This window comes from Myzus persicae, unplaced genomic scaffold (genome assembly GCF_001856785.1).
Source record: "Myzus persicae strain clone G006 unplaced genomic scaffold, MPER_G0061.0, whole genome shotgun sequence".
Taxonomy (NCBI): Eukaryota; Metazoa; Arthropoda; class Insecta; order Hemiptera; family Aphididae; genus Myzus; species Myzus persicae.
This window is the reverse complement of record NW_019102308.1, coordinates 657,798-667,842: the sequence shown is the minus strand read 5'-3', so window position 1 is coordinate 667,842 and position 10,045 is coordinate 657,798. Positions and strand designations below refer to the sequence as shown.

General features: G+C 28.9%; 1 protein-coding gene across 1 annotated transcript; it reads right to left on the bottom strand.

Annotated features, from left to right (window-relative positions):
* Positions 1–3,137: 3,137 nt before the first annotated feature.
* LOC111031828 lies at positions 3,138–9,669 on the bottom strand. The gene is made up of 7 exons (XM_022311933.1): positions 9,530–9,669; positions 8,861–8,957; positions 8,665–8,729; positions 7,637–7,672; positions 7,421–7,535; positions 3,596–3,660; positions 3,138–3,415 (listed from the first exon to the last, which is right to left on the bottom strand). Exons 1-7 carry the CDS (start codon positions 9,581–9,583, stop codon positions 3,344–3,346), a joined length of 504 nt encoding a protein of 167 aa, XP_022167625.1. The 5' UTR covers positions 9,584–9,669; the 3' UTR covers positions 3,138–3,343.
* Positions 9,670–10,045: the final 376 nt, after the last annotated feature.

Here is a 10,045-nt window from a genome sequence, read left to right as displayed (position 1 = left end):
TATTATATAATATTATATTAGTAATTACTAATTAGTATATTACTATTATTATCAGAGTCTTAAGCTACGCGTCCGTTATTTTATTACTAATCATATTATTATTATTATTATTATTATTATTATTATTATATTATTCTATTGAATTAGGTCTTAAAATATAATATATAGTGTGTCACTCATATCGTTTCTTATTTTATAATATTATGTTTGAATTTTTACTTAAGCCGTGAAGTAGTAAAAAAATAGTAAATGTATTTTTACTGTTTTGTAAGGGGGTCGTTTTTTTTACCTAGATAAATTCTACATCAGTGGTCCACTGCTTCGCGCAATGTATTATGTTTTTTATTTTTTATTTACACAAGTGGAATAATTATTTGATTTTATTAACTTTGTAAATGTTTTCCTTTTTAATAATGATTTTCTCACTAAATCCAGTCATCGATAGGTATACACCATACCGAGTCCATGCAAACTCATATACATAATATAACATATTTCAAACGTGTTTGTTTTGTTCTGGGGGATCGTTTTTTAACCGCAATAAATTCTACACCAGTAATAGTTCCGAACCAGGTCCACTCCTTCACGCGATATATAATGTGTTTTTTTTTTTAAATTTATATTTAAGCTCGAGAATAATAATTATTTGCTTTTATAAACTTTATAAATGATTTCTTTTTTGATAGTCAAGTTTACATTGAATCGTACTTGTATATGTATATATATTGAGATATTTTATATTACATCAAAAAATAAATGTAATCAGAAAAATCAAAAACAAATGAAACCAAAGTTTTCTGTAGTATAATATATTAATATACCTTTTGTAAGTTAGTTCAAACCATAAAATAAATGATACATGATTATGATACCGTGTAGTGTTTTTATGTATTGGTGGCTCAAAATATATGGTTCATTATGGTCACATAACCATCAACGACAGTATCGGAGGGCATAATATTTCACTGTTGTAATTATAAAAAAAAAAAACGTGTGAGAAACGTCGTTAACCCTGGGCGCTACGAATGTGCTGACAACATTTTGGACGTCTGTTTAAACCTATAAAATCTCGAGTAAACGTACTTACACCAGTGTGTATCATTATTGTTCGTCAATCATCGATGATTATGGAAGGAGGTATTTGGATTTAATATATAAAAATGTGTTAGTCACATGTTTTAGTTCTTTTTAGTTGGTATGACAAAATTGTACTTACCTATGCTTATTGAAATATTTTTATCATACAAAGTTGTGAGATTCGCTGTTAACCCTATACGGGCTATGGATGTATTGACAACATTTAGGGTATCTGTTTGAACCTAAAATTAAATTTGTAATTTAAGCAAACGTACTTATACTCGTTATACTTAAATTACTGATTTTATAGATTCAAACATACAGTGCTAATACTTATACTTGTACTCGTTAACTCGTATGTATCTTTGTTGTTCGTCAAAATCATTTGCAATGATTATGAGAAGGTATGGCTTTAGTATATAAAAATACATTAGACATTTTTTAGTTTTTATTAATTGCGATTTATGTGTCATAATAAAAAAACCACTCCAAACTACGTTGTTACTGCTGGGTAATTTATCGTCTCTCGTATAATCATATAAATTATCCATTCACATATTCTGCGTCAAGTTTGTAGTTAATAGTTGTTGATCCAAAAACCACACACTTTAGATAGGTTAAAACCGAACACTTGTTTAACCTTGTTACTTGTATTGTTGTAGTATCCAAAAACCGCACACTTTATAATTACTCTAAAATGTATTAATTCTAAAATTTGATAATATGTTATTTATTAATTATATATTTATTTAAATTTAAAAAAAATACAATACAAATTTTACTTTTTTTACACGTTAAAAAACAATTTAATCTATTTTGTAAACATAATTCATTACATCATACAACATACATCGCTGGTTCTGTAGATTAAAAACAATGTGAGGGTTTATTTCACGATATGTGTGCAATTTTTCAGGTTTTTGTACATGGGCATTTCTTAGAAATAACGAGTGTGCGGATTTTGGATGCAACCGTATGAATTAATAAACAATACATGCACTAAGAAAAAATATCTTAATCCAACCCACTTTTAAAAAAAGTTATAATTTTTATTTTTATCTATTTTTTTTTTAATTAGTATGTAACTGAATCACATATTAAGGATGGTTCCTATCTAGCTTGCATATAAAATATTATTTCTATTTAAAACCGTGAATATACAGTAATTAATGTGGGAAAAAATTACTATAAAAAATTTCAAAAGCATTTTTCATTTTCACTTGAACAGATGGATTATTTTTTAATCAACTGAACAAAGCCAAGTTATTTCAAATCAAACTTGTTAAGTTAATACAAATATTAGCTAACTAGTTAAGTTAAAAGGTAAAGAAAAAATTAACTTTATAATTATTTAATGCCCAACTTTGCTTGTTGTATATAAGTACAGACTCCAGAATAGTGTTTAATTTATTAGTGTACTTCAAAATTTTTTTTTTAAAAATGATACAATAAGTTTGAATATGCATGAGGTGCCTACAACTATAAATAACATTATAATTTCATAACAATTTTTGTCATATTAGTCGATTTAAAATTAAAAAACATATTTGCATTTTAATGACTCAGTTGCCGATAATGTTGTACGAGTTTCACGATTTCCGTCGAGATAATAATATAATACCCGGTAATAATAATATAACGACGCCATTATCGGTATCCTGACAAACAATGTCGGATGATTGCGATGAATATTGTCGGCTTATATATTTCCATTACTCGGCACAATAGTCAATAATAATTAATAATATTATGTATTATTGTCATGACCGAACTAATGTAACGTTATACCCGCACGCTGGCGAGGTTGGAGGCATATCTATTGGCTATTATATTATACCCAGGTATATGCGACATCGTGGAACACTGCGGTTAACTGGTTATTAATCCTAAACATATTATACTCATTGTCATTCGACACACCATAGACGTTTAAGAACAACCTATATAGACGTAGGTAGGTTAAACGCATATAATATATTTCTGGCACGAGTACAACAACTTACTAACAGCCGTTTTATATTTTCATTCCGTCGTAGGATTTAATAAAAATAAAAAAAAAATTTTAAATGTGTATATAAAGCAATATTAGTTATTCGATTTCGTGCTAAAGTATTTATTTATGTTTTTGCTGTACTTTTTAATAAAAACGTAGCAACAACGCATGTGGTGAGTGCATTACACTGTTTGCGTACCTACATAAATCAATTGTTAGTATCGTGTATTGTACAGTTTTTTAATAATGTATATTATTAGGTATATCGTATTGTTAATTCGCGGCTTCTTCTTCGTTTGCCGTGTTTTCTTTCGTGGACAAATAATTTTTGGCCATATCTTGAGCCTGTAAAAATTAACTAAATAAAATTACGGCGATAAACTGAATAATTGTGTTCGTTATATTGTATAGGTACCTACAATATAATTTTCTGCTCACAGTGTTATAAATACTTATAATTATTATAATTATGTTATAGGACTCACGTCCGTCTATTGAAAAATAAATGAATAAATAAATAAATACCATAGGGGAATTCTTCAAGATGCATTTCATGAACACGTAACCGGCTGTGCAATGAGTATTTACTTCTGCAACAGAGACATTTTAACTCATGTTTAGATTTATAATATACTATATAAACAGGGTAGAATGTAGATTGATGTATACAAAATAATGTATAGGTTAATAGGTAATACACAAGACGTATACTAGTCAGTGCCGTAGCCAATGTCATTGGGAGGGGGAGAACTTATTTTTTTCTAGTTATTTTAAAACTAGAATATCTATTGCATATCACCCCTTATGTTACACCATTGTTCATAAAAACAATTTCGGGGGGACGCACTCGCCCACAGTGCCCTCCTGGCCATGGCACTGATAGTAGATGTATAGCACGACTATGAACAAACTTAAAATACGGCGCCAGATCGGCGTACCTTGGTTTTGGTGGGCCTATCAGTTCCCGGCAAATCAGCATCGGGATAACCCCCCCCCCCCACGCTCTGAACTGATTTCACTAGCTTGGATACACGGGTATTCGGTATATTTTGAACGTGCTTATAGACCCTTAACATTTTACTTCTAAATACCTCTAAGACCAATCTCTGAAACTTTCGTAAAAATCGATCAAATAGTTTTAGAGTGTATAAGCTAATCAAGCATTGTCGCTTTTGTTGTACATTTTCATAACAATAAACAATTGAGTATTAAGTATTATTTTTAATTTTTAATTATTAGAAAAATTATAATCTAACATTACCGAAAATTGGAAATATATGTGACTCTCTTATTGAATAACATATAGGGAAGATTTTTCTCCAGATTTTATATTTTCAACGAAATACAGATATCCATTGAAAATATGTGTATCCTCAGAAATGTTCACAGCAAAATATATTATTTTAAGGATAGCCGCCACAGCGCCACCTGATTTACATACCCTAAAGCAGTGTTTCCCAACCGGTGGTCCGCGGTACCTTTCTTAGTTTTCTATTAAAACTGCAAAATGACTCTGACTGCAAAAATATGTTTGATTCTGGTATGAACCTTGAGGAATTTTGGTGCAGAAGGGCAACATTACATATTCAACTACGGGAAATTGCCTTACGTTATTTAGTAGTATTTTCAACTACGTATTTGTGTGAACAAGGATTTTCCTACTTGTGATCAAAAATAAACAGAGAAATCGCTTGGACGTAAGTGACGACATGCGTTTAGCCATTAGCAACATTCATCCGAGAGTTGAAAAACTGGTCAAAGAAATGCAGCCACAAAAATCACACTAAGTAAATTATTAGTAAAGTTTAATAATTAAATAATTATATATAATAGTACAGTAAAATAATAAAAATTTTTCAATAAATTTTGTGTATTCTTGTTAATGAGCAAAAAAAAAAAAAGGTTTCCTAGTTTGTGTAAAATTGAGGTGGTCCGCGACCTATAAAATATTGTGGAAGTGGTCCGTGGTGGTAAAAAGGTTGGGAAACACTGCTCTAAAGCAACTTATATAGGCTGAAAAACGAAGCAAATAACACTGCCCGAATCTCAAAGAATACGTTCCACAATTCACTGACAATTGGTTCAGTAATTTCATAATTGTTATATACTCCATAAAAACGTACATCAATTTATACATACAGAGTGGTTCACCTAGCAAGATCATCCCCATTTTTCCTTTAATAATAAAATTATTCAAATTCTGATTCTTAGGGTTCTCAAATAGTCAAATAATATACCCCAGGTACCTACTCAAAGACCATTTTTCAAGTTCTTGATTTATTTTTGTACTGCTTAAGGAGTATACTGTGGTGATAAAAACGTTTGTTTTTTACTGTAAATTATTAAGTAGATTCTTATTTTGAAAATATTGATGTTTGAACTAATTTGAACGAATAGATTTTATTTATTAAACATTTTATTCTATAAAGAAAATAGTTCTTAAAATGGTTTTATAAAAATATAAAATAGATGTAGAATTGGAATTCGGAACCAGTATTTATTATACTTGGACCATAATTTGAATTATAAATATTGATAGATCTATATAAATTACAAAACAATTTTAACTATCATTGCCCCCGTACTTTCCAAACTCATTTTCGTGGAGCTATAAATATTTTTTTAGTAAAATTAGTAAATTCACGAAGATAATATCTTCATATCCATTCATTCTACATATTATGTAACTCTAAAACTATACTTCTTCAGTCCTTCGAATTTTGATTTCGATATGTCAACATTTTCAAAATAATGATTTGCAAAATAATTTACAGAAAACAAAGGGGGTTCTCATTTAAAAAATAAAAGGTTGTATCACTACAAGACACTCCTTAAATATTACAAAAATCCCAAGAATTTGAATAAATTCATTATTAAATGAAAAATTGCTAATGGAGCTCGGTGAATGAACCTGTATAATATTATATAAATAGATAATAATTTTGAAAATCGATTTGGGGTTTTTTTTTCATACAACGCGACAATACTTGACTTTTTATACATTGTATATATACGTATATCAAGTAAAAGTTTTGCACGACGTGTGATTTACATAACACAATTATGGGCGTTATACTATATTATTACATACGCGGTCATTAAACTGTGAGTAGTGAGTAAAGAGATTTTTTTGTCATTCTACTCTATAATGTACGTCGTATTATCATCTTTAGCCGCTTTACGTCACATCCGCACGACCGGCAGATTTCGAATACTCGTAAATCGGTCGAACGATAATCGCTAGTTGTCGAAGTCACCTAGTGTCGTGTGTAGGTACTAGGTATCGTTAGCGAGTATAATATTATAGTAGGTATATCCCGCATACTATATTGTTATTATATTTTCGTAACGAGTATAGGAAAAGGTTAATAACCGGTTTTAAGATTTGAAAATATGTCGGCTATTAAATTGTATAATCATTATTATTAAGTAAATTACGTCAGAAAAAAATGCTATTTTCGCAGCAAATTAAAAATTAATTAAGGTGTTTAAATTTGTGTGAATAAAATACAATATAATAAAATACTTTAAAAGTTTCAAGTGCCCATGAATAATATTTTTAAATTATAACAAAATAACTGAAATTGTTATTCTTTGATAATATGCCCAAATATTAGTTTAAAATATTTAAATATGTATCAAAAAACCGTGTTAGTGTTATTTACATCATAGATAACTTATGAACAATCGTGTTTAAAATTTTCAATACTCCTCTATTAAAATTAAAAAATTTAAACCTATTATATATTCATGACTGATGAATTTTGAAAAAATTTGAACATTAAATGCTCATAAGAAAATCGTGCTATATATCTTTAATATTTTTAAGCTGTTAATATAACAACTTATTATAAGCAACCTTGAACTAAATTCTCAAGATTTTTGTTTTTTTGTTATTTTTATCAATATTTATAGAAAAGAACTAAAACACACTGAACATTTCAAGTGTCTTTAAATAGCCCAAAAAGAGTCAAAATATTTTTAAATCATTGTTTTGTATGAAAAATCATATAAATATGAAAATTTAAGGTACCCTATGTTTATTGATATTTTTAAGAAAAAACAAAAAAACAAAATCTTTTTTGTCGAAAACTGTTTTTGCGAAGCTTCTGAAAACTTCTTTAACTATTATCAACTTTGACTTTTCAAAAGTACCAACTTAATCCAATTTCTTACCAGAAACAACCTACAAAGCTTAAAATCAAAGCATTTTTTTTCACTTTTCGTGTACATAAACACAAAAAATTAAAATGTTTATAAATCAAAACTTTTGTGCACAGTCTGATAATATAATACTATATGTTTATAATTTTATACTACGATAAAATAGTATTTAAATATCATCATTACCATCTACGCAGTGAGTTTGCATTATGGTCGACTCGTTCCTGAGCATTTCGTTTTCCATCAATTCCGATAACACTTTAAATCTGGCCCAGTTCCACTTGCCAGTATCCGTGTTCATCTAAAATAGCAATGAAATCGCAAATGTAACATTACGATACTGCACTACAATAATAGTGTACACATTATATTATGTACAATTCTATACAATAGTAATCATACCGTTCCCATTTTCTTCGCCACGCATGGTCCGAGGCACTAAAAAATAAAATATTATTAATCTATCAGTTTCGCTGAACTTCCGCGAAAACCAATAATTATCTATCATATAATATGCACACACTGATCAGTGTCAGACCACGTAACGCCGTCTGTCGTGTCATGTCCAAAAGTTGAGATCTGCACATCACTAAGAAATTTCTCGGTAGATCGTGGTTAGTGACTAGATACCAGATGATTGCAACAGCCAACCAGAATACGATAAAGCACACGACACGACAGGTGACGTGCGAAAGCTGTGAACCGCCTTAAGCCAGCAGTATAAGAGTCGTACGAGCTAGGTAGGTTACGGACATGATAATTTCAAGATTAATGGTAGTTGTATATAATATGTGTGCGTGTATAGTACGTCTTTGCATACAATCGATAGTTGGTACTGTTTACGACGAACTTTTTATGTTTTATATTGTTTTACCAGGACTTTTTACTTTTTTACAGGGAATAAACACAATTCTTCGTATTCGTCGAATATACAATTATAATGTATTGGTAACGTATAATATGTAAAACACTTTTACAAGGTATTATAAATAATTTGGTTAAATTATTATAACCATTATTAAACGATATAGCCTATATTCAAGTTATCGAATATATAAATGTATGTAAGAGAGTGCTTACTCTCTGTTAAAATAATTTATGAACATTTGTACATAATATAGTCTTTCAACCGTTCCATACGCGAACGAATAGTGTAGTGAAACGGTGGTGGAGTAGAGATGCAGTGTGGGGCGTAGATTTGATGGTGCGGCCCCAGAATAGTTTACAGTTTACACCAGCGGTTCCCAACCTTTTTCAATTTACGCCCCCCTTTTAAATTTACTAAAATCTCATCCCCTCCCCCCCTTAAATTAGAATTTAGGCGAATTTTTTTTTTTTGTAAGCGCTACAAATAAAACGTATAAATTAGAATCTAAAATTTACTATTTTGATAATACTTGTAAGTTATAGAAGTTAGAATATATACACACCTTGCAGCTATCGTATTTCTTATCATTGTGATCTTTGTCCTTCATCAAAAGTTCACCGCAAACGTCTATCGATGATCAAACAAATAATATAAAGTAATAATGGTTTCATATTTATTTAAAAGGGCCTCTGTACAATTAATATTCTTTTCTAAAATATTTTTCAAAACGCATAAATAATAATACAGTTTAATATTACCAGGATTCACGTCCAGTTCTTGCATACACGTAAACACGTTATCTAACATGTCATCTATGAGTTCACTTTGGTTGTTATATTTTTTTTCGGCACTTACCTGAAATACAAGTCGTTTTTCAAAACATACTATACATTCTTATATTACGCATCGATATCAAATTATTTTAATTCAGTATTATGTGTAGAAAAAGAGATTGATTGGTAGAAGGTACCGGTCAGCTGAGGAGGAAATATTGTAAATTATAAATGTATGATTATAATGTTAGACACAGACAAGTGGACACCATTTCATTCTTAACTTATTAAATAAGATAGAACTATAGGGGTAAATATTAAATGCGTTTTGATATTGGGTTTCAATTATTTTTTAAATCTTTGTGTTTATTTTTCTGCTCTATCATATTGTATTTACTTGTTTCAAAAAATGAATGAGTATAATATAATTGTTACCGAAAGCTAATTAAAAAAATAAATAATAATAATAATAATAATATAATTGTATAAGACATAGGTAGGTATAGAAGTAAATATTAAATACCAAAATCTTTTCTTTTTTAAAATTAGTTTTATTTAAATACGAAATTAATCAACTTCGTGTATAACAAGATAGCTGGTAACCATAATTAATTCACAAATATTATATTATACCTATATTATATTGATACTCACAGTTATCACCGAAATAGCCGACAAGAGACAAATCAACAGAATTTTGGTAAACATATTTGTATTGAAATATTTTATTTCGCACGAACAACGTATCGTATGCAAATGAAATTACTGATCAATGGAAAAATAATAAGCATTCTAGTTTTATACTCAATGCACCATTTAACAGGAAATACCACACTTTATTCAAATAACAAATTTTTGATTTTATCAAAAATTTCTGTAAAGGTAATTTAATATTACCTGTATGAATAACATTTAATTTACTTCATTTATTCGCCGGATGTTTTGTTCAACAATGTCGTTCAATTCATTGTAAAAAACGTATAAACACAAATTACGTAAGTTCTAGGTACTTTCATCAGTCGTATTAATAATTTAATATACTAAAGAGTAAATATATCAGTATGACGAAGCCAAGTTTTTCTAGATCGAAAATTGCAGACTTAAAATATCTCAAATTAACACAAAATAAAATAAATCTCAACTGACAATATTGAATCAGTATACGATGTT

Bases quoted from the DNA above. Each gene is read 5' to 3' on its own strand.
- LOC111031828 (XM_022311933.1), bottom strand. From the start codon at position 9,583: ATGTTTACCAAAATTCTGTTGATTTGTCTCTTGTCGGCTATTTCGGTG. The intron at 7,536-7,636 runs GTATGATTACTA...TTGCTATTTTAG, and splicing joins TGGCGAAGAAAATGGGAACG to ATGAACACGGATACTGGCAA. The intron at 3,661-7,420 runs GTAATGATGATA...TCTCTGTTGCAG, and splicing joins GCAAACTCACTGCGTAGATG to AAGTAAATACTCATTGCACA.